At 44.3% G+C, this 27,081-nt stretch overlaps 1 protein-coding gene across 2 annotated transcripts in view; it reads right to left on the bottom strand.

The window, feature by feature from the left end:
• ppp1r12a (protein phosphatase 1, regulatory subunit 12A) overlaps window positions 1-27,081 on the bottom strand; it is a 63,057-nt gene that overhangs the window by 12,330 nt on the left and 23,646 nt on the right. For both annotated transcript variants that reach the window (XM_069670698.1, XM_069670699.1), the window contains exons 2-20: window positions 25,312-25,442; window positions 19,702-19,820; window positions 15,037-15,196; window positions 14,306-14,450; window positions 14,144-14,218; window positions 13,924-14,015; window positions 12,301-12,458; window positions 12,047-12,171; window positions 9,128-9,352; window positions 8,952-9,043; window positions 8,569-8,682; window positions 7,776-7,928; window positions 5,406-5,570; window positions 4,012-4,179; window positions 3,078-3,168; window positions 1,879-2,058; window positions 1,623-1,797; window positions 1,006-1,121; window positions 358-423 (exon numbers count right to left, since the gene is read on the bottom strand). In XM_069670698.1, the coding sequence (XP_069526799.1) occupies window positions 358-423; window positions 1,006-1,121; window positions 1,623-1,797; window positions 1,879-2,058; window positions 3,078-3,168; window positions 4,012-4,179; window positions 5,406-5,570; window positions 7,776-7,928; window positions 8,569-8,682; window positions 8,952-9,043; window positions 9,128-9,352; window positions 12,047-12,171; window positions 12,301-12,458; window positions 13,924-14,015; window positions 14,144-14,218; window positions 14,306-14,450; window positions 15,037-15,196; window positions 19,702-19,820; window positions 25,312-25,442 (2,550 nt within the window). The remainder of the gene's footprint in view (window positions 1-357; window positions 424-1,005; window positions 1,122-1,622; window positions 1,798-1,878; window positions 2,059-3,077; window positions 3,169-4,011; window positions 4,180-5,405; window positions 5,571-7,775; window positions 7,929-8,568; window positions 8,683-8,951; window positions 9,044-9,127; window positions 9,353-12,046; window positions 12,172-12,300; window positions 12,459-13,923; window positions 14,016-14,143; window positions 14,219-14,305; window positions 14,451-15,036; window positions 15,197-19,701; window positions 19,821-25,311; window positions 25,443-27,081) is intronic.

The following is a 27,081-nucleotide window of genomic DNA, read 5'->3' on the forward strand; positions in this document are numbered from 1 at the left end:
CCCCAGTGACCCAGACTTCCTTTCCTTTGTTCGTCTGCATGTTTAAAACCAACTGATCCATGTCTGAGACTACTTTTAGTCTGCAAGGTCACCTCAGCAACCAGACAATCACCAGAAGATGGAAACGAGGAGGAGGCGGTGTGGGGACAATAGGAATTCAAAGGCTGCAGAGGGTGCGGAGGGAATGTAAGTGGGCGGGGAGGAAATCATAGCCGCATGGAGTGGTGAATATCAAAGGCTGCTGGACCTGCTTGGACTTCATGAGTTGAGGAAGCACCAGAGAAGAGAGCTCGGTTTGGGCTCCTGCTTTAAAGCCTACTTTCTGTCCTGTGTGTGTGTGAGAGTGTGTCCAGTCACCTGTGTGTCTCCCTTGGTGCTGCCCTCCTCTGAGTCGGACTGCTGGTCGGGGTCATTTTCATCACCCTGAGATTAAAAAATTAGATACGAGGGTTACACACGACTCCGGGTGTTTAATATCCACATGATCACAGAGAAACCTCGGGGTTGTGCAGGTGTCATAAATCATCCTGCACATGAATATTTACGAGCATAAAATAAGTAACCTTTGATAAAAGATGAAAAGTTAAATGTTCACTTTTACATTCTGATTGAAATCACCTGGAGGATTCACTTTGGACTTTAGATGTGATCTGACACGGTCCAGTGTTTACACGCTCCACCTTATATATAACTCAAACAGCTTTGTGACGTACACAGAGGGGTGATCATGGAAGAATAAAAAGTAGAAAATGGCTGCACTCTTTAAAAAAGTTTAAAAACATGTAAAATATTAAAGAAAATTACGTGTATCTGTACAATATATCTGTTTAAAGTGTAGTGAAAGAGCTGTACGGTTTCTGCAGGAGTGCTGAGGATATTACCAAGGAAATGTGCAAAACTTTGCAGCACAAAATACAGTTCAGAGACACGTGCACTTTATATTAATGTAACTTTAAAATGCATCAGGCTCCATGGAAACAAAGCTAACGTGTGCTAGTCTCTTACATCTTGGGTCCAGAAGGAGACACCGGTGGAGCGTCTCTTCTCGCGGGGCCGCCTGCGATCCCGTATGGAGCGAGGCTGAGACTTGTCCTCTCCCTCCTTCTCCTCCTTGTCCAACTCTGTCCATCGAGCAAACGACAAAAGGTTAAACAAATTTACACACAATGATCTGCACCATTGAAAAGAGCAAATACAGGAAAGGAAACCTAGAAAACAAGAGCTGAGAGCGGTGATTATAACATCCGTTTGTTTTCTGTGAATGACCTGCTTTCGAACTCTGCCCTGTGTTTCCCCAGAAAACACTTAGAGACGTCTTATTCTGACATCAACAGTGTGCAAATACCCATAAAGCATTCCTAACAAGAAGGGCAAAGTGGAAAAGTTCAGGTTAAGCACGTCAATGATTTGACTTCATGCGGCACAAACATAAAAACAACCTGACTTGGCTCGAGTTCAGAGGGAAATAAAAGAGGGATTTGGTCGCGGGGGAACAAAGCGGTCAGTGTTTCCTTCCTGAAGCTGACTTGTAGTTTCCCACGGACGCTCATGCATGTATTTGGAAAGAGAGGAGCTACTTAATCAGCCTTATAGCAAAAGGTGTGCCCTCTTTAGTTACTGACCTTTTTCCGTATCTCTGGATGAACGGCTGTAGGAGGAGGTGATCCCCGTCAGACTGTTAGGCCTGTTGAGGGAGCTCGAACTGGAGGACAAAGCGGTGCTAGAGTAGGACGGGGTGGAGGCAGTGCTGAGTGTGGAAATGGCGGAGGTGGAGGAGGAAGACGAAGGCCGGTAGCGCTGGTAGGAAAGGAAACAGAACAACAGTTAAAGACACAGCAACCTGAATTTGGTTTAAAGAAGTCCAGAGCGGACACGTACCTCTTCGTAGCTGCGGTACTTTGATCGGTAATCGTCTTCCTTCGTCTCCGTCTCCTTCTTCTCCTCCTGCTTCTCCTTGTCCTGCTTCTCCTTCTCCTCCTTCTCCTCCTCTCGGGTCTTTGGGGGACGACTCCGGCCGATCGTTTTCTCGGCCTCTTGCAGGTCAGTCAGAGTCACACCCTGGATGAAGAGAGCTTTATTTCTTAACCTTCTTATTTAAACTACATTCAGCTCTGCAGTAAAAGTCTAACTGGTTCTTTACGATGTTGAATTCTTAGCGTGAGTCTTTGGCACGGTTCAGATCCTACGTTTATGCAGGAAAAGACAGAGCTCAGGATCTGACAGCTTGTAAAATGTGCTGCCTGCGTACACGAAACATGCCGTCTCACCTGAAATGACGACATGTATTCAAACAGTCTTGAGCTATAAAACCGTAATGCAAACCAGGGGCATCTTCAGGTCACCGTTTGTTTACATCGTCTTTTACGTGGGACTCTCTTTTTAGTTGTTCGTATAGTTTTTAAATTGTTGAATTTTTTGGGGGGAATGAAGGGGAGGAAACTAACGAGCCAAGCTGTTGTTAACCTCTCCTGCTTCAGCGTCCAGACCGTAGTCAGAAAGCACAGGGGAGACTTGTTGTTCTGCTCCGGGGCTGAAACTGTCGCTAGCTTCGAGGCTAACTCCCTCATTTTAATACGCAAACAGCATGCCTAAACTTTACATTAGTTCTATTGTTCGTACAGCTACCGATCACTCTTTTCTCTGCTCTTCTGCTGCTCCGATCCCCGACACTTCATGTAACTCATGCCCACATTGTTACGTTTTCTCCCACTTGCACCACTACACTCTCGCTCACTCAGCTCCTCCCCATATGCTTCTAGTATATGACTGTACTGTATAATGTTTACTTCATGTGCGGTCTTAAGTTTTGTAGACCTCCGTCTCTACAGTTTTTGCATCGTTTAACCTTTATTGCTTTCTCTCAGATGTTCTTTTTTTCCCTCCGTAAACAGGCCGACGTAAAATGTACCGAACTTCTTTCGGCGGATTGATACGATTACAGTTAGCCTTCCGGATTGTGCGATTAGAGCTGCATGCCTATCAACGGTCTGCTCTCGAGGAATAACAGACCTCGGAATGCTGTAATTAACCAATCAGAATCATCAAGTGTTTAACACAATAAAAGATGATAAACTGACCTGGGTGGACCTCCTGGACTGTCGAGCCTGTCTGGAGCGTGCTTTCCTCTGGGACTCTGACTCCTCGTCTCGCACTGGCGTCAGATATGACCTGATGGACACAAAGACACAAATAAAAAATGTATCCTTGCACCTGTTATCATTGTATTTTAATGTGTTTGCTCTGTTGTTTGTTAGTATGTTTCCTTAGAGTTATATAAAGCTTTAAAACAACCCTTGAGTGTTGTAAAACAGGCTTCAGGTCTGTGTTTAAACTCTTGCGACAACACAATCAGGCTCAAACAGGCAACACAGTTTGGGAACCAAAACAATGAGTTATTCTAGCACTTTCTCTGTGTGCCTCTGCCTCTGTTGGCCGCACTGACGTATGAACTCATTCTGCGCAGAACAGAAACTTGGCCTTGAGGAAAATGTGCAGCTTCTGCCCACCGTCCTTATAAGGAGAAGTCGCTGGAGCGGTCCAGGCCTGAGCTGCTCCCACTGTGACAGGTGGCTTATTTCAGCACGGCAACAGGAAGACACGCACTCGACCCCACTCTCTCACACACACACACACGCTTGCTTTCTGTGACACACACGCACAGACAAACTCTCCTCCCTACACACTTTGTGTACACAGTTGAAGATCAGACACACACACCCTCTTCTCAAACAGAGGAAACGCATCCGGATTACTGTTTGATTAATGGGAGCTTTTAAGGTTAGTAACAATTCTGTTTGCAGCTGCTTACAGTCGAGGGTTGGTTCCGATATGTGAGCTTTAAATGTCATTAATATACACAAACAAATATAGTACATAAATACAAGAAGTCGAGCAAGATAATTTAAGTCTTTGCCCTAAAGATTTTAACTTTAAAGCTAAAAACAAAGAATAAAACATGTCGCTACAAGAAGCTGAAACTCTCAACCCAATAAACAGGTGTGTTTGTGTTACCTGCGTCTTTCAGGACCAGTGCCAGTACCAGTGGTGGTAGTGGTAGATATGGCGGTGGTAGTGGTGGATGTGGTGGTCGTAGTAGAGCCAGTGTTTATAGTGGGGATGACCGCAGCAGACTCCTTCTCCTTGTCCTTTTCCCTCTCTGCACTCTCCTCTGACCAGTACCTGTTCACACACACCGAGCATTTGTAGCATTTGTTAAAGAAACAGCCTCAAAGCTTCCATTTGAGTGCTTTTATTGTAATACTGAATGTTGTGGTTGTTGATCTTTTTTTATTAGTCTGAAAATAGAAGCCACTTCAAAGATACTGCATTCTCTCTCATGGCCAGCAGGGGGCGACTTTGCTGTTTACAAACATGAAGACTGATATGATCAAATGTCCCCACTTCTTGCTTTAATTAATACCTCCTAATGAGTTTATTGGTTTCAATGTCTAGACACGAGACTTCTTCAATACAGCGTGATGTTCTGTTTGTGAATTTTGGCCCCATTTTTATTAAAATACACAAAAACGCAGGGTTCGCGTAAGGATGTGCTCGTCACAACTGATTGCATATTTCTCATATTATAGCACGCTAGTTTAGTAGCTTACTTAAGCTTGAAAATACTTAAAACTTCACAAGAAATTTGGCTAGATGATTACTCTAGCAACCAATTTCGTTAACAAAACTAATGACGACAAACGTTAAGGAGCTAATAATAGATCGTTGATAATAAAAACTCTGACGACACGCATGTTTTGTTTTCGTCAACGAGACGAGACGGAACTAAAATGTTAGTGGTCGGCTGTCGGACATTCTAAACGCATATTTTCCCCCACTGTGCGTCTGATCTGTCTGTCAAAATACAAGCAATCATTCCTGTAACTGGGTAACCTGGTTGGAGATGACAGGTATCACCAAGGTGGTTGTGAACTGCTTCAGGCTCTGTGCACGCTCACAGAAAAAGGGGCGTTTTACGCGTCATTCTTCTGCACAAAAAGGAGCGATCATCGGCTGTCGGATTCAGTCAGACAATTTAATTGAGAAGCAATGATGAAAAGTAATGTTTAGATGTCGTCCTCTTATTGTTCATTTACTGTATGGATGATCTGCTGATATTTAAAGTGTTAATTTTAAAACAAGTTAAAACAAGAAGATGGAGACTGGAAGGGAGGTCATATTTTCTCAAGAGAGAAAACGTACAATGTTTTGCGGCGTCGACTAAAACTACACTAAAATTAAATGTTTCAACAAAACAAGGGTCTTTGTACTCTCCGGTTTGATAGTAGAAACATCCTGAGCTCACATTAAAGTTAAAATAACTAAAAGTTTTAACCCGTCACAAAAAGTTTAACAAATGCTCAAAGACAAAGTGTGACATCTACAAGCTTCGAGTCCTGTTCACGTACCTGCTGGTGAGACTGGTGGAGCCAGTGCGGGTGGAGGAGGAGCCCAGGCTGGAGAGCAGGCCGCGGTGGCCTGTGGGCGAGGTAACAGATGAGGAGGTGGTGGTGGTCGTAGAGGAGGAGGTGGTCGAGGAGCTCAAGTCCTCGTGTCTTCTTCCGAAAGAGCCGCTGGGGGACGAAAGGTCAGAGATAAAAGAGAGCAGGGTCAAAATAAAGTGATCAGAGCTCAGTTACCTTCCTTTACACATGATCGCTGCTTCAGTCTGGAGCTAAAATAATAGTGCTTCATATATAAATATTCGGACTGCATGGAATTAAGAGGGAGAGGAAATGTAGCTTACTACTACATTTAGTTTTTTTGCCGAGTTAAGTTAAATTATAGGCACCAGGGGGCTTGGAAAAAAATAGACTGTATAACAAAGTTTGCCAGTGAGATTATTAGGAACAACTGGGATGTATATATTAAACACAGGTGACGCTAAAAGCCTAACAAATTGCTTCTAATCCAGTTGATCTCATTTAAAGAAGTCATTAAACTCTCCCACAGGAAGAGAATATAGAAGCGTCGCAGCCACCACCAACATCAGAAAGTCTTCAGACCAAAAGACACTTAAATTAAATTAACACTACGCACGCTGGAACATTATTGTCTGTTATTGTTCCTGTTACGTGCATGTTGTGATAGACAATTTCGTTATACTTTTTCTTTACCATCTAATTTTATATATTAGTTGCAGAGGTTTAAGACATCATTCATTTTTGGTTTCTGCTGTTAGTGATGACATCTGTTTATACATTATTAACAACGAGGTAAATCGAGCCTTAGGGTGCTTTCACACGACAGCTTTGGTCCGGACTTTCGGACTCTGAAAGTCCGGTTCGTTTGGACAGGTGAGAACACGCAATCGAACTCCCCACGGTCCTGTTCGATTCAGGTGAGAACATAAACGGACTTAAAGTAGGACCTAATGTAGGACGTTAACTAAAAAGCAGTGCATTGTGGGTTGGTAACGGGTGCTGTCACTTGCAAAGAGAGACACGCAGACAAACGTCGGGGAGCGGCGAGGTGAGGGCTCTAATATAAATATAGGCTGAATGAACAATTTCACAGAACACGGAGGTATTCAAACTAGGTATGCACGATATTATGGGCACGTTATTGGTATCGGCCGATATTGGCTTAAAAATGAACTATCGGATATGGGCGTGTTGGCCGATATCCGCCGATATAATTAACTGATAAAATAATGGGCTGCTGCATACTTGATTAAATGCCCGACCTCGGCGCAATGTCCCCGGTGCGAAGAAGACCTGCGCGGCGCAGCGTGATGACGTCGCGTGTGTCTACCTGCAGCATGAGAGAGTTAGAAGCCAAAATGTCGGTGGTGTTGGAAGTTTTTCAAAATGTCTGAAATAGAGAGCAGAACTGCTATTTGCAATGACTGCTCAGCTTCGGTGATGCGAGGAGGAGCCAAGGCAAAGTCTTTCAACACTACAAACTTGATTAACCATCTCAAGACCCGTCACCCCGACCGCTTTAACAAATGTGATAAGAGTATCACCATTATACTGCACGCTAATTCCAATACAGAAGAGAGTTGATGATCTCTGCAATTAGGTGTGCGGGAAAAAAATATCGGTATCGGTATCGGCAATCGGCTAAATGAGTTGTAAAATATCGGCACATCTGATATCGGCAAAAAATCCAATATCGTGCATCCCTAATTCAAACTGATCGAACTGTGGAACAGTGTCGGTTTAAAGTAAAGAAAAAAAACTCCGACAACAAAACAATAAAGTCCACGTGGAAATTCTGACCAATCAGAGAGCAGTTTCCTTGCGCATGGTAAAAGCTGCCGCATGAACACAAACCAAACTCGAGGCAACACTGTAACAATGTGGTCTTTGATGCGGATCAAACAAACTGACTTTAAAACACTAAAATACATTAATGGTGACTATTACACCATTACAGGCAACTATGGTGATAAATTCTGTTTATGTGTGTTAATTTGAGAAAGTATCTTACTGTCTTTGTAAGATGACTGCATGGATTCATGTATGTTTTTGCAAAGCACATGGTTTAGGGGAGGGTTAAGGGTTTGTCTATCATTAGCGCTAATAATTGATTAAGAGAGACAATTTGCTGTTTTAGTAAACTACGCTACAAAGAGAGACAGTATTAGACATTTGAATCACTTTGTTTTCATCTCATCCCCAGGTGAACTTCATCTCTTTAAATATTCATTAAGACATAAAATGTAAGAAGAGGAACACAGAAGACAAGGTGTGGCTCTTGAGCAGCGCAGAGACACGCGGTCAGAGAGGACAGGTGGGTGTAGAGACGGTGGAGCCCCGGTGAGGCTGGTGTACCTGCGGTAAATGCTGTAAGACTGGTAGTGGGAGGTGGGTGGCTGCCAGGGTTTAGTGTTACAGGTGTTAGGGTCCAAGCTGGAGGTGGACGAAGACTTGGCTGGCACGTCCCGCGTGCTGCCGCTCCGCCCTAGTGCTAGCGTGTGGGACGTGCTGGCGTGTTGGCAGGCGGGTGGGCGAGAGAGGCATGTTAGCGGTGGAGGCGCACACACAAACACACAGATACAGGATAAAAACACACATATTTAAGACTAAAGCTTTGCACGCTATCGGTGCATGCATGTCATATGGGGACGGCTGTTGATGCTATAATGTTGGAACTTTTAGAAATTCAACCAAATGACTGATTTTTTTTATCTTGGAAACTTTGAAAACTTAAGGAGGTTTGCAGCCAGTATTTTTCCCACACGACATGCATGCAGCATAAGTCCGTATCTAGGTTCTGTGCCATGATCAACCCTGGGAATTTGATTCATTTGGTAGCCAGACAGGTATATAGGCTTGTAAAAACATCTGAGTAATGCATTGTAAACTCATTGGCACAGAAACCCGACAGGACAGGTACAGTCATGCAACACACTCTGTGGCAGTGATCGAGAAAGGCGTTTCTGTATTGCTTGGAAGCATGTACGTACACATCTCTGAAAACAACCAAGCTAAATGTACAGTTTTAAATGACTTTAGAGCTAGCCCGCTTCAGAACGGATGAATGAATCCGATCGGATGGGACAGAGCTCTGACGATGCTGTCGATGAGATGAAGGATGGAGGATTGTGTCGCAGCAGAGGCTGACCTGCGCTGGTAGCTGGGGGTTCGGTTGGTGGAGGCGCTTCCTTCGCTGTTCTTCAGGTCGTCGTCCCAGCGTCGCCGGGTGTACGAGCCGCTACGTATCAGAGCAGTAGAGTCCCTGGGGAACCACAAGCTACAGTTGTACCCAACGCTTCCAAAAACAGAAATAGATCCTACATATGTCCCGATTGTCCCTTTAAACTTCTACCCACTGTTTAACCCGCCCTTATTCTTTTAAATTTCAAATCTAAGCCTGCTCAAAACATCCTAACAATAGGCAGTGACTTGGTGCCACACACCATGCACAGCATCGTGGCGTTTGCCAGCAACACACAGCAGTGGGCAGCAGGTGCCGCTCATGCTAACACGTTTAGCAGCTTTGCTCACCTGTTTTCCTTCTCGTCGATGTCCGAAGTACTGGCCAGTCTCCTGGGGATGGTGGGGGCCACGTAGGCGAGCCGGGTCCCTTTATCCTTCTCCTGTAAAATAATGTAATTTAAAAACTACCCAAGACGGGATTTCAGTCCACACATAACTGAAAATTAAATGATGCGACTTTCGACCTTCTCTTTGTCCTTGTTGTCCAGCGAGGAGGAGAGGCGCGGGCTCGAGGCGGAGCGCATCACCCCGGTCGTGTCCTTCTCCCTCTGAGCCTCCTTGGTGGCCGTGATCTCCGCTAGCGCCCCGTAGCTGCCCGTCTTCCTCAAACCCAGCCGCCAGGACGCCGGGGACTCGTCCTTCCTGTCGTCGTCCACTTTAGACGAGACCTTTGCGGCAGGCTGAGTGGCCTGATAGGGATGGAAAGGGCAGCAGGTTAGCGCACGAATGTCTTCATTTATGGAGAGGATTTTTTAGTCGTCTTGGTGAGTATCAAACAAAACGGTTATCGCCAGGGGATTCAGTTTTTAATAGGCATGCTGGTTAAGAGGTACGATCACATCCACGCCTACAACTACTAGTGAATGCTATTCTCACAGCTAATATGTAGCGCTCCTGTATAATAAGTGGTGAAAGGGGATTATCCTGTTTAAGGGTCCGACTGACAGTTTTCAGCTTTGTTTTCACACGAAGACTTTAACATCAGAACACGACAAGCAACTAAACAAAGCACAGAAGCCACACAGACACACGGTGAAAGCACAATCAGGACAGTACGTTTGTTGATTATAAGTGAAAACACCACCACGAGTGAAAGTCAGCGAAAGGAGAGGTTTGATCAGCAATCTCTGGGGGGTTGTTAAGTACTCTGTCAGTGCACAGGTGCATGTAGAATGAGGAAACAACTCCGGTGCACACCAATGCCTCACCATAGGTTTTTTGGGCACTAGAGAAATGCCAGTTTTGCGCAAGCCTTGACGCCACAATGCAGGACAGCCTGGCTCCGCCACAGGCATGAGGGGAGTAATACAATCAGACTAAAGCCAACCAAAGACAAGAGCCCGGGATGAGAAAGACGCAGAGACAGAGGGGGAGGGAGGGAGGGAGGGGAGGTTGAGACAGAAAAGAAGCAAGAATAAGACAGAAGCAGCAGCAGCAGCAAAAGAAAACACACTTTATAGCAAGGACAGATTCTTATAAGGCCTAGTCACACCACACAATGCTTACTGCCAAACCATTATTCTTTTGGTAGTGTCAAAACCGGACGTGGTTAATGTTTTGCTCACTCTTGTTAAGACAGAAGACATTGTGTTGTGTGAGCAGCGCTGGGCCTCAAAGAAGGACAGGAACAAGAAGATCATTGCAAGAAAGGAAGCAGAGAAAACGTTCAGAGGTAGGTGGACGCTGATCGCAAGACGCCGGCCCTTTTAACGCCGCAGTTCCGCCTCAGCGCCATAATGATGCTCCGCCGTCATGCCGCCTTTTGCCATGTCACATTTAATTCCGGCGAAATGCTGCTTCACACAGACGCCATTTTGCCTCTGTTACTACCTCTGATGCCGGCTCATAGGCGGAACGACTTTGCCCCACCACCGTGCATTATCTAACGATATATATATATATATACACACACATATATATCACAATATGCATGTTTTCTGGTAATTTAACAAATAAATAACCACATGGTAAAATCTTGTGTGAATTACACACTTGAAAAATAAAAAGTACTGCATTTCCGTTTTTGCTTTTCGGCACCTTAATGTCCACGTTAAACCTCCTGTGAGGAACTTTCTGTTTGTGTCGCTTTTGGCGCCCCCTGTGGACAAAGGCGTACCTCTTATCTCTTTGCTGATTTTGTCCTGTACGTGCTTAAGTGATGACAAAAAATCTCACCCTGCTTTCTTTAATAATCATATGTATCACTTTAAATGTCTGCCCTGGAAAATGTAAACAAAGGCAGCGTGCAGTTAATCGCTTCGTCGGACACCTACCCCCCCGCCGGCGGTTTGAGGCATTAAAAATAACTATATAGAAATAATCAATCTTGTCGCTGATGGTCTGGTGCAAGGATTAGAACGTAAAGCGTTGTCAAAATGACGTAAAAACTGCCGTAAAGCAGTTCAGCCGCTGGTTTTGTGACATCACGATAGAGATGATATGAAAATGTATATCGTATCTGTTTTTCTATATGGTTTTAACGACATATTGTCATCTTGCAAAGCCCTACCGTGCGTTTAACATAGAAGACGAAACGTAACAGACGAAACAACTGCCTTGAATTGGCAGTGTAAAATGGGCTGCTGACTAATGGCTGTAAATTCAGCATGAAGACAGAAAAGGTGGCATCCTAATTAGGCTGCATTCAGGAGTGTGAAAAGATGATGCAGAGTGTAGGCGGGCTCTTATATCAAGATTAAATGCTGCTTTTATTTTAATTCTTAGCTCTAAATTGTTTCCACTTCATCTCCGCTAAAACATTTTACCTTAAACATGATGCTAAATTAAGTATTTGTTTAAAGAGGAAGGAGACATGCATGCGCTTGGAATGATGTACCAGGTCCACTTTGGTTGAGTGCTTTGCCTCATTCTTCCAGCAGAGGGCAGCAGACTCAAAAGAGGGACAACACTACCATTGAAGCCCTAGTAGTAAAAACAATCCACTGCTCTTTACTGACTCTACTAACAACTCTTAACACTACCCAGGATTGGCTATTAATCATCCCCACTTGTTAACGCCACAGAAAATATATTTGTGTACTCGCTGCACACGTGAGGAGTAAGTCATACCGGGACGACGTACTCCTCTGATGGCTGAAGTAACTCATTTATGTAAGCCCTCGAGTGTCTTCAGCCGGCTGTGAAATTAAGTTTCTGCTCAAAGGGAAGAAAACTAAATAGATGTGATTTGTGTACATAACACGGCACCAACATGTCTCAGTGGAGCCGCTGCTTCATGTTACGGAGGAGGTGCAGCTACTGTGTGATGCGGTCTGAGGGGAGAAACGAGGCATGATTGGGTTCGTTGAAAAGCAATCAACCGCTGGGAGTGAAATCTGCCAGGACTGAGGCGGCATGATGAATACTCGTCCACCAGATCATACCTTCTTCACTGGTGAAGTGGGGGTCGTCACCTGGTTAGTTGGACTTGCTGGAGAGGTCACGGTGATGGCGGCCGGGGTCGGCGTCGGCGTGCTGTTGCTCACTGAGGCTGCAGGCTTGGTCTTGTCTGGAGGGGTCAAAGGCAGAATTAGAATAGAAATGCAAAACAGGAACATTTTGGGGCTTCAGATGTGATTTTTTTTGATACCACATTAAAGGTCTAAAAATAAGCGACACACGCTCTCACGCTCAGTACCTGCTTCAGTCTCCGACTCCGAGTCTTCGTCGTCCTCTTCCTCACTGGAGCAGCTCGATTCGTCCTTCTTCCCCTCCTCTTCTTCATCCACCTTCTCCGGTTCTAAGGTCTCGATGCGTGGGGCGCTCTTCTCCGGCTCCAGGAGAAGCGTTTCTTTGCTACGACACACACATTTAAAAACACCTTTAGTTTACACCTAATCTCTATTTACAGATTCTACATAGAAACGTAGAATCTGTAGGCAGGGACGTGGATTTTAGGGATGGCAAGTGTTCTGACGACGGCGCTATCCGTTTGTTAAGTGGTGACGTCACATCTACGCATTCAACTATTTCCGGGTCCAAGCCGCTACAACGTCTCCTATTTACAATATGCAGCAGTGCTGTTTTCATTGCTGTTTTAAGGGAGGAAAACCAACTTGAATGTTGCGCTTCGTCACAGGAATGCACCGTCATGATCGCCATTGCAGCCGCCACTCTCACATCAATCAACGTTACCGAATAGTGTTGAAATAACTTGTTTTTATTAATATATAGAAAACCTTTTACCCTCTAGAATACCCCCCCAAAAACAGACTGCATCTTATATTCCGGTGCGACTTTTATTCCAGACTTTACGGTAACCTCTATAAACAGACATCTGCAGCAAGTTCAGCTAACAATCTGCTCTAGATCTAAAATTCAACTTCGGATAAATTCCCTTGGCGCTGTGTCACGGAAGCCATTCAGCGTTTAGATTTCCCGACTTCCTCGAATGCATCAGAGACGATCGACCTGACCTCCGTTAAACAAACAAGCATTCTTCTCCTCTTGAGGACAGACCTGACAAAGCTTTATGTTGACTTTTTACTAACCTGCATCATGATGTTGAAATTTTGGCAAAGGTAATTAAGGCTATAAATTAAAGTCAAGTCAATCTGGCTACACGACTAGGGCAATATGACAATATACGTATATCGTTAAACAAAATATTGTATGTGTTTTTTTATCGTCTCTATCGTGATGTCACAAAAGCAGCAGCTGTTCTGCTTTAAACGCTTCATGTTTAAGTAAATTTGGCACCTAATTCTGTCATGTCTTTTTTTTTATCTGTCAAAAAGATCGTCAATCCATCGTTTAACTTGCTGGACTTGTTTCTCACGTTGTGTCTCTCCCATACCTGCAGCAGCATTTCCCACATGCTCATCAGAAAACACACGCACAAGCGCACTCGCTATCACGTCCCTCCTGTACATGCACTGATTGAGGTGCGACGTTTTCTGTTAAACACTGACCATCTTATTCTGTATTAAAGATTTTAAGTGCAGCTGTGTAGTGTCGGTCGCATTAGCCAGGTTTGATCGTTTCGTAACAGCGAGCCTCCCTCACGTTCGGCTCACCCGCTGCTCTTAAGACGAGATCATAGGTGAAGAAAATACAAAACGCGAGTTGTGTTTTTAGGGAGAGTGGGAGAAAGAGAAGCAGGAAGAGCTGCTGTGTGCATCGGCCGGTGTCGGGGTCAAAAAATCGGCCGTAAGTCAGGACATGTTCAGGAGTGCAGTGCATGTGTGAAACAGGCTTTAGTGTTGCCTGTACTGTCGGTGCGATCCTAAAAAAGTAAATCAGTCACTGTCAAGATATTTACCTCTTGAGTGGTTTCAGTGATTGGTTGTTTTCCCCGGTGGTTGTCGTTTCAATTATAGGAGATTTCTTAACATCTTTCTTGTCACCCATCAGCTGAAACACAGATAGTCACATATTCTCACAGGGGAAGAGACAGAAGAGCATATAATCTTTCTTTCAGGTTCAAATCCCACAATTATCCACCGCAGCTCGAGTCGTTTTCTGCATCCAATCTGACTTACCAGATTTTGTTTCTTCTGTAGTTCTTCTAAGTATCCCAGAACGTCTTCGTCTGCTACATCAAACGCCGTCTGGCCCTGAGGGAGAGGAATGAAATAAAGTTATCTAATATGTGGGCTGCGTTGCACTCGCTGACGGGACTCGTGACAGTTCCACTTACTCACCATTTTATTAATAAGGTCCATGTCACACAGATTCTCCACCAGTATCCTACAGGCCTCCTCTTTGCCCCAGTGTGAAGCGGCATGTAGAGGAGTCCAGCCATCATAGTCCTTAATATTTACATCATACCCTGCTTGGATTAAAAGCCTGCAAAGTGGAGGAAAACAAAAACAGTTTTTCTTAGAATTAGAGAATGTTTCTCTGGGATTAATCTTTTCAAAGTGCTGCCAGGGTCCAGGCTTTTTAGAAGTGCGTCAGCGTTTGTGGCCCCAGATCAGATTTATGAGATACAACCCCCGAAAACACGTGGACGCATAATCTGAAAATCTTAGTCATCCCTGAAAGAGAGCGGGATGAGATTTGCAGATTTTAAAACTCTAACGTTTCAGGCCATAGTTCAGCCGTGACGTGGAAACTTTAGATCAGCGTCATGTATATGGGAGTCGAGCTAAACATGAGAGGTCTTAGAGCTATCTATGGCAGTAGAGTGTGCTGGCTGGATTCCCAGAGCAGATGGACAGGCGGTTGCAGCTTCTTTCCTCGAGCTGTGGAGCCGTATTAACAGCCCACAGAGACTGTCAGAACGCTCTGACAAGACGCAGAACTGAAAGAAACTACAGCTCTTGGCCTTCACCGTCGTCGCTATTAATAGCATTAATGTAATGAGAAATAAAGGACAGACTTTATGCAACAAAAAGCAACGTCTTCTACCTGTCAGATCAAAACCGCTTACTTTAAAACCTCGACGTATCCCTTCGCGGCGGCCACGTGGAGCGACGTTCCTCCGGACTTGGCGTGCCGCACGTCCTGGATCTGGCCGATGTTGAGCCACTGCCGGGCGTCCCGCAGCATGATCCGCTCCTCCTCTTTGCGGGCTGCTTCGATGTCCACCCCTGGTGAGTGACAGGCGAGAGTGATGCTGTTAAAAGTGGCACGGGACAGGAGGATTACCTGCTACTTAGAAACAAGCTGCCGGCTGGAACGCTGAACGATTGCATTTTCTTAAGTCTAGAAATAAGCGTTCTCTCTACTTTAATCTCTAGTTTTTGGGTGCTAAAGAGGAATAACATAATCAACAATATTCTGGCAACCTTCCTAAACACTAGAGGGAGCTGTAAAGCACTTCTTCTTCTTCAGTTTTGTGCCAAAATTCTGTCAATTGAATAATGAAATATTGGCTGCAAACTCACACAGGACTCAGCCTGTTAAGTGGGTCAATATGTCTAAGCTATAAGCTGCATGTGGCGCAGCAGTGAAAACAGGCCTGTATTGTCTTGTTGACACCTGGCTGGAACACGAGACGGGCTGAAACGTCGACTCGTCGACTCGTCAGCTGAGCGTTAACTGTGTTGAGCTAAACAGAGGAGCGCAGCGGGGACGGAGCCAACGCTTCAGCTGATCTTATAGGTTTTTGTTCTCATCACTCGCTTCCTGACACCCCTAGAAAGCTTGGGAAATTGCCTCAAGCTCTCAAACCAATGAAAGAGGACATCTGTGTCTGCAAGTTTGGCTGGAGGAGAGGTGCAGGCAGAGGGATAGTCGAAATTAACCAAGCTGAAGAGGAGTGCAATGTCTCACTTCCCAAACGCAGCCAAGGAGAAACCAGTGCCTTTTCAAAGTCTGAGAGAGATGTCAAAATCCTTCCACGTGCAACACAGGCTGAAAGTGAGCAAGGCGACTGTGATATTCCGCTGGACATGTTACTCATCGGGATGATTTCTGAGCTGAGGTCTAAGAAAGTGAAACCGACTGGGAAGAAGATGACTCAGAGTCTAAGTTTCATTTCAAACCAAGTCATTCTCTCGCTACAGTTGGCCGGTCAGTGTCGGGCAGCCAGGATACCAGACATTTGGCTGCTTTTCCGCTCTCTGCAAGTGTTGCAAGTAAACAGTAATCTACTATGGCTGAACAAACAAAGAAAAGATGGATGACTACAGATACAACTTCAACAATAAGTGAAAATCCAAAGAGAAAGAAACAAACTCGACGCTCAGATGAAGCAAACAGTCTGAAAAGGAAAGCGACCGTCAGCCAGGAAAATCAAGAGTTACAACCGGAGCCAACCGTGGACGTCACACATGCAGCACTGTCTGGATATCTGGGCTCCCGCAATTACCATTTATCGCCACAGGTGCCGCCAGAGAGAACGAAACTGAGATCTTCAAGATTACCACTTTAAGACTCAAAAAAAAGCACAATGACGAGCTCACATAGCTGTCTCTGACTCTCGCCTCTCAGAGAGGCCACGTCTGGCAGGATTAACAGTGCACTTTGGCTGGGATGACACCAAACCCGCCAGCTTCTGGCATCTCTTTTTGAGTTTCAAAAAACCACAAGGTCTTAACAAAGCTGAATAACTGCTCTCTAAGACATTAGACTAAGAAGAAAAGTAAATGGTGTGATGCTAAAAATGTTAAGTCAATTTAAAGGCCAGGTTTGTCTACCGTAAGTCTGTTCAATCATCAATCACACTTGAGCTGTCATGTAACCTTGAAAGCTCGATACGCTTCAAATGAAAACGATATATAAACTTCCTTAAGGCAGTTCAGTCGATGTATTCAATGGGAGCCGGCCAGGTAGGGCGACGTCCTGTGATCTCTTGGGAAGTAGCCTACACTGTGTCTATAAAAAGCAGGGAGCCTAATGGCCTCTAAGTAGGACTACAGAACAAGAGCGGAGTGGAGAAATTGGCAGCAGTTCAGAGTTGAGTTTTTAAAAGAGAACGGCACATCTACATGAGCAGTGAGGAGATAAAGAGAGCAGAAAAAGACATGCCTCCCTCTTCTCCACACTGGCATTATACCTGCAGCGTCTCTCGCAGAGTTGGAGTGAAATATCTGCAGAAATCTATCCTGAAGCGAGCACAAGAATAGAACGAAAAGGCAAAAGAACAGAGGAGAAAGTGTTTATTTTGAGCTACGAGGACACTACTGACAGCCCAAACCAATTGACCCATCTGTTCTCTCTGAAGCAGGGACAGAAAATCAGAGATATTGTCCTCCGTCGGTCCACTACAAGGACAGCAGCAGCCCTCGTGAGGCAGCTGATGGAGGAGGGAGGGAGGGAGGCTGGCAGCCGGGCCGTCCAGTCACTTGACCCGATCGGGGTCAAGGAGAGCATCCAGAGGCTGCTCCTGCTGAGGGGAAACCATGGCCACTCGCTAACAAGTTTAACCCCATGACTGGTGTCTCTTTGAGAGGAGAAAATCACATTACAAACATACAGAAGCGTTACACAACAGTTTGTTGCATAATGCTGCCTGCTATCTCGAGCGTAGAGAACTGAGCAGTGGATTGTCTGCAGCCGCCCCGAGGCCAGGATCAGCGCAGATCCACTCCTCACTGGAGATTTATCTCAAAAAGCAGATTTATAGAAAAGTCTGCGTTCATGATTAATACATTAGGCTCCAACTCGAGTGGAGAAACTCCACATACTGAAAAGTATTCAAAAGTTTGGCTCTGAAGTGGAGGGGCATGACAAATGAAGATGTACTTTTGGGTTGCATCCGTTAGTGATGGATCTTAGAGGAGGCAGCACATCTATCAGGCGTCGGCAAATCAAAGCTGACAGCCGCCGGTGGACGAGATGCTCGGGGTTCGGGCGGGTACAAGTCTCGCTGCTGTTATATAACACGGTCAAGAAGCGCTACATGGAATATGCACTCTGAGTGTAATCATCGCTGGATGCCATATGCCTGCACACACTTGGACCATGACTTAAAGGACTGTTAAGAGATCAGCAACTCGAGCTTTTTCTCAAGGTTGCTGCAGATGCTCGACGCACAATCCACCTCAACATGATGCATGGATCATCAAGGCTAACATGACTGCCTACCTGTCTGCACGCAAGCAACACATGCAGTAACATCTAAGAACGTAAAGCTTGCTTATGAACTAACAAATGGTGGCACAGAGACGGCAACAGCAGAGCTTTATTAGTGAATACGAGCTGAGGAGCACCCCCCTGGCCCGGGGCCAGTTAACACGTCCGTGCGTGGCCGCTCACCGCAGGGGGAGGGCCTTTCATCATCTCAAGAATGCCCCTGCCCGGCCAAAAATAGAAAGACTCGACTTTTCAGTTTCGAATCATCACATGAGCGCTCACAACACAGCTGGATCACCTTTCTGTGTTATGCAAGTTATTCTTCAAGCGAGGGAGAAACAGGCGGTAACCGACACTCAGAGTGAACTCAGGATCTATTTGACAACAAACTCATACATGCGTGAAAACACACGCAGGGCCCCTAACAGCTATGCTGCCATGAGCACAGCAAACACATGAGGATGGTTTGAGGTATGATTAAGCCTGATTACATGGCAGCGCTTGAAACTTTGTCATAACATTATTATTCATGCTTTTCATCAGTGCTCTGCAAGCTTCTTAATTGTTGTCTTTCAGCCCATTTAGGGTGCCATCTATCCAGGGGCTATACATGAAATATATCCTATTGGCTAACTAATAACTCGGGATGTGTAGTTTTTGACCGGTTAACCGACACACTTAACGGTGAATAACCGGTTAACTGACAAGATTAAAATGTACTTTTTGGATTGGATAAAAGTCTGGGACCCATGCAGACACTTTCCCAGCGAGTCCCCAGGTATCCACCGCAGCAATTAGTGAAGCTGCGAGGTTGTCGGCTGTGTGTCTGGCTGTCATACCTCGCGTTTGGAGGCCTGGGAGGTTGAATCCCTCCCAGGCCTCCAAACGCCGTCCTCCAAACGCATCAATATTTTTTTTAGAGTGCTCCGCCTTTTTTGTGCCGGTCGCTCCGAGCCTTTTGAGCTGAAAATCTCTCAACTTTTCAGAAAGGTGCTGGTGTCTCCCTGGTTACAACCAAACACGGAGGAGCAACTTGTTTTGGCCGTTTCTGTCTACCCGGAGCCGTACGACACGACAAACAAATGGTATCACAATAGAGTCCGAAGAGCCCATTTGTTGGGGCAGATCGGGCGGACACTAAATGTTGCTGGTAAGTGTTGTGCTTTTATCGCCCTACCCATTGTAAGTAAGCGGTAAACTTCTTCACACACACACTTCGGTCGATGTGCGGTCAACCAGTTATTGTGCACATCCCTCATAAGTACTGTGAAATAACTCCATAAATAAAACAGTGTAGATATATTTCATATTTATGTCTCCAAATTATTGGTTTAAAACAAAAATCCAGCACTGATCTGTCTCCTATTCTTCTGCAACCCTTTAGCATAACCTACAAATCACCTTTTATTCAAGGCTATATAGGCTATAATGAATTATCAGTGGTGAATACATTACATTACATCCATAAAACATACACTTACACAGTGTAGTGCACGTTTAAATGCCCATTTTTGCATCGGGAGAGAAGGATTACCCAGTATAGGATCAAAAGGCAGAGTTAAAGATTACACTGTACCTTGTCGGTTGATTTCATTCTGCAGGAGCTCCTCCATCGCCTCCTCCTCAGCGATGTCCAGCGGTGTCTCACCTTCACTGTTCACGACTCCCACACTGGCACCTTGGCTGATGAGATACCTGCAACAACAACACAAACAGTTAAGATTTGAACCGAGTACATATTCATACAACATCCTCCTAAAAAAGTAGCATAAATCAGAAATATTCTAGTTAGTTTCTGTTCTGAAAAGGTCAAACTCAAAAGGAAATAGCACGCGTCGCGGTTATTCGCTTCCGATAACTGATGAGGAAACAGTTGAAGGGCAGGAGCCGAGTAATGTTGCTCTTGGGTCAGTGCCAACAGCGGTTGACACGACAACAACAGTCTGCACCTCCTGTTTTACCGGTCACATCTTCCCGACACCTCCAGGCCCAATTACATTATTCACTACTTACAACTAATTGCAATAATTAAATGGATTATCCTCGTCACCATTCTAATTTGTTAGAGTTTGATACAAAACACAACCCTTAAAGACACGCTTATATGAATATACTCATGTAGTCACCTCTACTGGCTTTTAAAACACACTGAAGCAGCAGCACACACTGCGTGACAAGAGGTAAATATACTCCTGGAACATGTTTAAAAAAGCCAGATGGCAGTCTTCCTCCACACCTACATAATAAAGAAGAAGAGGAGCCTGGAGAAGGAGTGACACAAACACAGACACGTGTGTTTTGGATGTTTGGATATTACAGTAAACTACCTACAGCAGTGACAGATGCAATTTTAGCACTCATTGTTGACAGCCTCTAGTTGATGTGTGTGTTTGTGTGTGTGATGAGTCAGTTACACACATTTAAATGTCATGTAACATGGGTGTTGTATCCTTTGTCAGTGTTCACACATTATAGCCAGCTAACACTACTATAAAGGCAAACAACAACAGATAAAAACAATAAAATATTTGCCTGTACTCGTTTTTCTAAATATAAACACAAGACATAAAACTATCTTAGATGGATCTCTTAAACTTTCTCTTTACTAATATTGTGAGAAAATGTGGATTTAAGAAGAGTTAGTGACGAGGCACCATGCCCGTACATTTCCAACCGCCCCCTCCGTCGCCAAAACAAAAATACGTCTCTGCAATCGTTTAGTGGCAACTTGTTGAAACGTAGCTAGCTTGAAATGTAGTAGTCAGTAGTGAGTTTGCTCATGCATTGCCGAAGTGGTTGCCATAGGTTGCACATAATGATATGCATAGCATCACCCGTCCCTTGACGGGATTGGCTCCTTAGGTTTGTGACGTCACATGTTGATGTTTACAAGGTTAAACACTAATTATGCAATGGAGACACCGTTTCCAAATGACTCCAACATATATTTAAACAGGCACATGTCGGTTAATAAATAACAACCGTGTAAATTATGACTTCATTAAGGTAATATTTGCTTATATGGTCCGGCTGATTTATCCGTCAGGCTCAACTGGTCATGACTTGAGCAGCTTTAAGTTGTTCAAAGTGTAAGTGAATGTTGTAAATCTGTATAGTGTATTAATTATACGCAAAATGGGCACTGAACAGAAAGTCAACTGTGAGATTGAAATTGAACATTTTAAGAAATCCTAAAGGGTTAACGTTCCACAATAAAATAAGGGTGCTAAATGTAGGCATTGAAGGCTTTCATGATTATCTTTGTTTGCTCCTTTTCATTAAAGAGTTGGTGCAAACATTGCTTGGTTGAAATCTTTTTATTTTCACAGATGATTCAGTTTAAATTGAATAAATATCAAAACTCTGCACAACTCTTTATAAAGTCATTATTTTAAAGCCTGACCGACCCAAAGTTAAACCATGAAATCCTCTAGAACCAACCAAAATAAGCGTTTAAATTAACACCGTCTTCATGGCTTGTTAGTGATTTAACCCTTTGATAAAAGTTTGTCTCCCACCAGCAGAGATTCGAGACCTTTTTAACCGTTCAACATCTTGACTTCAGCTGCTTCCAATTACAGCTGCGGTGAGACTCGGGCCCTTCTCATTAGGCCGACACACCACTTCAAATATCCTCGGTGCTTATGACTTCCCCCACACATGGCCCTGACTGACTGCAGTCACGTTTCAGCGCTTTATATCATCTTGATTGGACTTTCTATTCAGCCTATTTCGGGTCAGCCTCGCTGGGTTTGATGGGATTCGTGGTCTCGAGTCCCACTGTGGGGTTTTTAACCAACCCTGGCATTAAACGGCTGTGGGGGTCTTTGGAGTTCCTGTTACTGTGAAATGAGGATGCTGGGATTGAAATGAGTCCACTGAGAGTTCAACACCCACATCAGGTTGCAGTTTCTCTCTGTGACATGATGTCTCCATTAGTCACCCAAAGCAGGGCAGCCACTTGACCTTTTCACTCAGTATGTGACAACAATAAAATCATTGTTTTGTGTAATACTAGCCCAGTGCTGAGCTGGTGTTCATGAGGACAACTGGAAACAGACTTGCTGGAACTGAGGAGTAAACAACCCTAAAATATGTGGCTAATTTCTACACGTAAACGGGTCAAAAAGGCCACTGGATGGTCGGAGGTGACACACATATTTCGGCTCTACAGAAATACGATTGGCCTATGATCCACTCTTTCTCCCAGCATTACAAGACCAAAGGTACAGACAATGGACCGAGCAAGACATAAGCTAATTTTCCTGATTAGTTATGAATACAATTGTAATTATTTTGAGGATTCACACATCTCTTATGAGCTGAGGGAGGGATTTTTCAGTTTCTTAAAGGAGCAGTTCACCCCTGGAAAAAGCCTCTGTCAGTCAAAGCTGGTGTTCTCTGTAATCCATAGAAGCAATAATATTTGTAATTGACGCCATAGCTGTGGAGAAAGTTGTACAAACAGCTCGTGGTTTCGCCCGTTCTACATTCCTACAACACCCAGCATGCACTGCGCCCCTCCCTCTGAAAGGAACAGGCAAGCAAGAGACGCTGGAGTGAACACTACCATTTCGCTGCAGGCCACGCCTCAGAGCGCTACAGAATCTGAAATACGACGAGAATATACCGGTGGATCTTCTAAAAAATCTTCAGGTCTGCAGTCTACATTTCAAACCTGATGATTTTGAACGAGACATGACATCGGAGGCGGGCGTCCTAGATTGAGGAAGTGTAGTTTAGCGAGCTCCCTGGCCCCAGGTTTTCCAGGACCCATTGGAGAAGTGGATAGTGTCCTCCAAGGCACAGAGCGACACTGCATTTACCTACCATGATGGCATTAGCTCCTCATAATAGCATGATAGGACTGAGGTTGAAAATCGGCGGACTGGCCCTTTAAGAAAATCAAGACTGCTGATTTTGTTGAACTCAGATATTTAACCTTAAAAAACTTAAAAACCCAAAGGCATCATAGGAAAACTGAACCATGGCTTCACCTCAGTGAATACAAATAAATAGGCAGTGCTGGGAAAAGAAAGCTAACATAGTAACATCACAGTTAAACCAGTTCAACTTCCACTAATCCGTTGTTCTGGAGAGACTTCTGCTGGAAAAATGTGATTTGTGTTTTTCATCACCCAAAATAAGTAGTCCAAATTAAGTGGGTCACAGCATTCCTGCTGGAGGGAGTGTGGAGTGGATTTCAGCAGACTATGTAAATATTTTTTGATCTTGTCCATGTGTCAAGACTTTTTAGAAACTAGATTCTGGATCAGAAACTGTATTTCTCTTTCAAACTTGTGTACCAGAATTTAATCCCAAATGTCTTAATAAGAGACAAAACAATTTGCCTTAAACCTTAAAATAAAACAGCCACTAGAAAACAACTTAAATGACGTGGAGAGCACTTTTTACATAAGCCAGATGTTTATCTCCCTGCAGATAGTTGCACTTGTTACTTTTTGGATAAACATCAACAGTGGGGGATAAATCTGTAGCCAGGTTCCTGTAATGTAACACAGAAGTAAAGCAGGTCACAGCACACTCCCAATATGCTGAACAATGAGCACAACTGAGCTCCTTCAGCCCCCTTTAGCCTGTTTAGATATCCTCCGATAACATCTCTGCGTTGTGTTCAGCGCCCTGTGAGCGCTCTTCTTACCTGAAAAGGACTTGAGGCAAGAAAAATACTAGAGTGTAGCTCGATTCCAGATATAGTGGCCGACAATGATCTCGCCATATTTGATTACATCACTTTTAACAATGTGTGTCAGAGCTATCAGATGGGCCGACGCTCCTGTCAAAATGTGCAGAGATCTGCTTACAGAGGCTGCACAATTAATCCAAATGTTATCAAAATTGCAACAAGGCCAAGTGCGATAGTCCATGCAGACGCTTCTTCTTTCTGGTAAAAGGTAAATAATGTGAATAATGTGATAAAATAATGAAGTAGTGGTCCACAAAACTTGTTGTAATATCTGTCAAAACGATCAAAATATGCATTTTTTAGTCTATTTTGTGCAGCCTAATAACTGGCTTTAGACAAGTTAATTCACTCATGCTCGCTAAAAAAGCACCATGGGCATTTCTGCAGTAAAGGGGGCTAATTGACAAACCAAATCTCATTTTATTTAGCTAAAAACACATGATTAAAGTAGGGATGCACGATATTATCGGCACATTATCGGTAACTGCAGATTACGGCTTGAAAATGACATATCGGCATCGGCAGATATGTCACTTTTCCGCCGATAAAACGTTTTAATTCTGCCTTAAATGCTCGATGATTCCTTAAAAAAGCTTGACGTAATGCAAAAAACATCAACTCGGCGTGAGTATGGCACGCAGCGCATGCACCACACCTCTTCTGTCAAGCGTGAAGAAGGGTGCAGGTTTCCGAAACGGACAGCAAGTCTGCCATTTGTAATGGTTGCTCGGAATCGGTCACGCGAGGAGGGGCCAAATCTCATCATCCAAGCCTTGTTGTATGAACATTACTGGGTTTTTTTTGAAAGACAATGTTATATACAAATAAATATGGCATTTTGTACATAACCTAAGTTCAAGTCGTTTCCTTTCCCAGTGATTGTGTACGTTTTATAAAGCACTGTATTATGTTATTTCTGCATCTGCCAGTGGGCCACTACAATAAGGATAGACATGATATCAATTCCACTGCAGTGGAGACTTGATGTTCTCTGCAATTAAACGTGTCTAATATATATCGGTATCGTAATCGGCAAAAACGGTTTGAAAATATATCAGCACATCTGATATCAGCAAAGAATCCAATATTGTGCATCCCTAGATTAAAGCAATGCACTTGGCCCTACTGAGCAGACATCAATCTTGCTAGCACTGATATAAAGACAGAGGTCACTAATGGGGGGCTCAAAGAGGTGCAGACCTCAGCTGGAGCGCAGCCATGTCAGCCCTGATGTCACTTTGTGCTTGACAATCAAATGAAACTGCGTGGAACCAATGGGACTTGTACACGTGAACTCAGCTGACCTCGATGCTCGGACAGTTTCACCAAAGCATGAAGCTGAAAGGTGCCTCGCTAAAAGAAGTGCTTCTTAGAATAAGCCAGATACCAGACAGGATGTGAGGATGAGTGTGCAGAATTCAAACCTGATGAAACAGATACTGCTGCCGCTTAGAAACTTAAGCCTTGTGCAAGACTTACTCTGCTATATCTAGGTATCCGCAGGAGGCTGCAGCGTGGAGGGGGATCCAGCCCTCGTTGTCGGGCTGGTTGATGCTGGCTCCATGCTCCACCAGGAACGTCACCATGTCGACATTGTCGTCTATACATGCCTGAGAGAGAGAGGAGAAAAAGAGGCAGAGGCAGAGTAAGGTGACTGTAAGCTAGAAATGTGACCTGCCCTGTGCGTGTGTACGTGCACAGATGCATATGTGCTTATGTCAGTGTCTGATAGGTTGCCACGTGCATCCAGAATTAAGGCAGCCGGAGCATTCCCAAAATGCCGGCACATAGCGGGGGTGCTTTAAATACCACATAGCATAGTGCTGCTGCTGGAGGCTCTAAGGTGTGGTGCCTGAACGCTGCAACATTATGGAAATAGTAGCATTTAAAAACACGTTCAAAGGCTGCTTTTACTTCACCAAAGAGAGCTTTGTACATGAGCCAAATATTTTCTCAAGGGTGATAAATCAAACCGCTAAAATAACCACAACGTACTCTTACAATGAGCGGCTGAATCACTCGATTACATCCACATCTGTGATTGAGCAAAAGTTTGACAGATATATGCCAGCACCGAAAGTTTGTCCTCTTTATTTAATCAGTTGTAATCATTAGGAATTATTTTATACTCTTGTGGTGGGGACAAGCGTGTCGTTCAGTGTGGAAGGAAACTGGAGCACCTTAAGGAACATCTGAATATGTTAGACTATTAAAACACTCCAATAGCTCAAATCAGGGTCACACTGAGGAGATTACGCTACACAGTCAAAGTGAAGTGAAGACACTGCTTTGCAAGCTAGCAGTCCACCCACAAAAATATGACGCTTCTTTGACAATGATCGGCACATCCCAGACCGGAGGAGAGACCACAAAGAGGCTGTTAACCGCTTTCTGACACCCTCTCCTCCGCCAGTGCATCAAACCAAATCTGACTGATGACAAGGTGAAAACAAAGACTGATACCCACAGAAATCAATAGCGGCCACAAGTGGGAGGGATCTATTTTAAGGTCTTCTGACTCATGAAGTGGGAGGTGTTGTGAATTTACCTACACTATGATGCAGAATTCTCGCGAGGGTGGGCGTACTTTGGGTTTCCGTTATACAAGCGCTGGTTGTGTAAAGGAAATGTACACAAGACATGCATCAGGCCTTTATCTTTACAACACCTGCACGAGTCTGTACTTTACTGTTATTCGATTTTTTATGTATTTTGTAAGACATAAAACCTTTTTGTTACTCGGACTAGAGCCAGACAGATATGGAAACAAGGCTACAGATTACAGAGACGGCTGCCAAGTGAATTTTTGACCTTTCACATGCGTTGTTTTCTCTATTAAACGTTTTGTAAAAAAAAAAAGTCTGAATAAATTCATGCCAATACCGATATGTGTGAATGGCCAATATTGGCCCAATTATACCACCCAACCGATATAGCAGTAGCATAGACTGCATGAAAAGATGGACGACATGACAGCTCCCTCAAAGTGAAGCCAAACCCTCTCTATCGCCCCCTGCTGACTGGCTGCTGTGTAGCTCATAAAGCCCGCCTCCTCCATGTTAACAGATGGGACATGGGTCAAACTATAAAATCAAAATACACGCCCGATAAATTTTTCTCAAGCATGGTTTCTGTCATTATAGTTAGTTCTTATCATGCTGATTTACGTCCAAGTGTTCATTTTTCTGACAAGTTTATTTTTAATTAGTTATCTGATGCTGTAAAAAGGATGATTGACAGCTCTGTTGA

Source organism: Semicossyphus pulcher, unplaced genomic scaffold (assembly GCF_022749685.1).
Source record: "Semicossyphus pulcher isolate SPU_LCO1_2020_fin unplaced genomic scaffold, fSemPul1.0.p SCAF_20, whole genome shotgun sequence".
NCBI classification, from domain to species: Eukaryota; Metazoa; Chordata; class Actinopteri; order Labriformes; family Labridae; genus Semicossyphus; species Semicossyphus pulcher.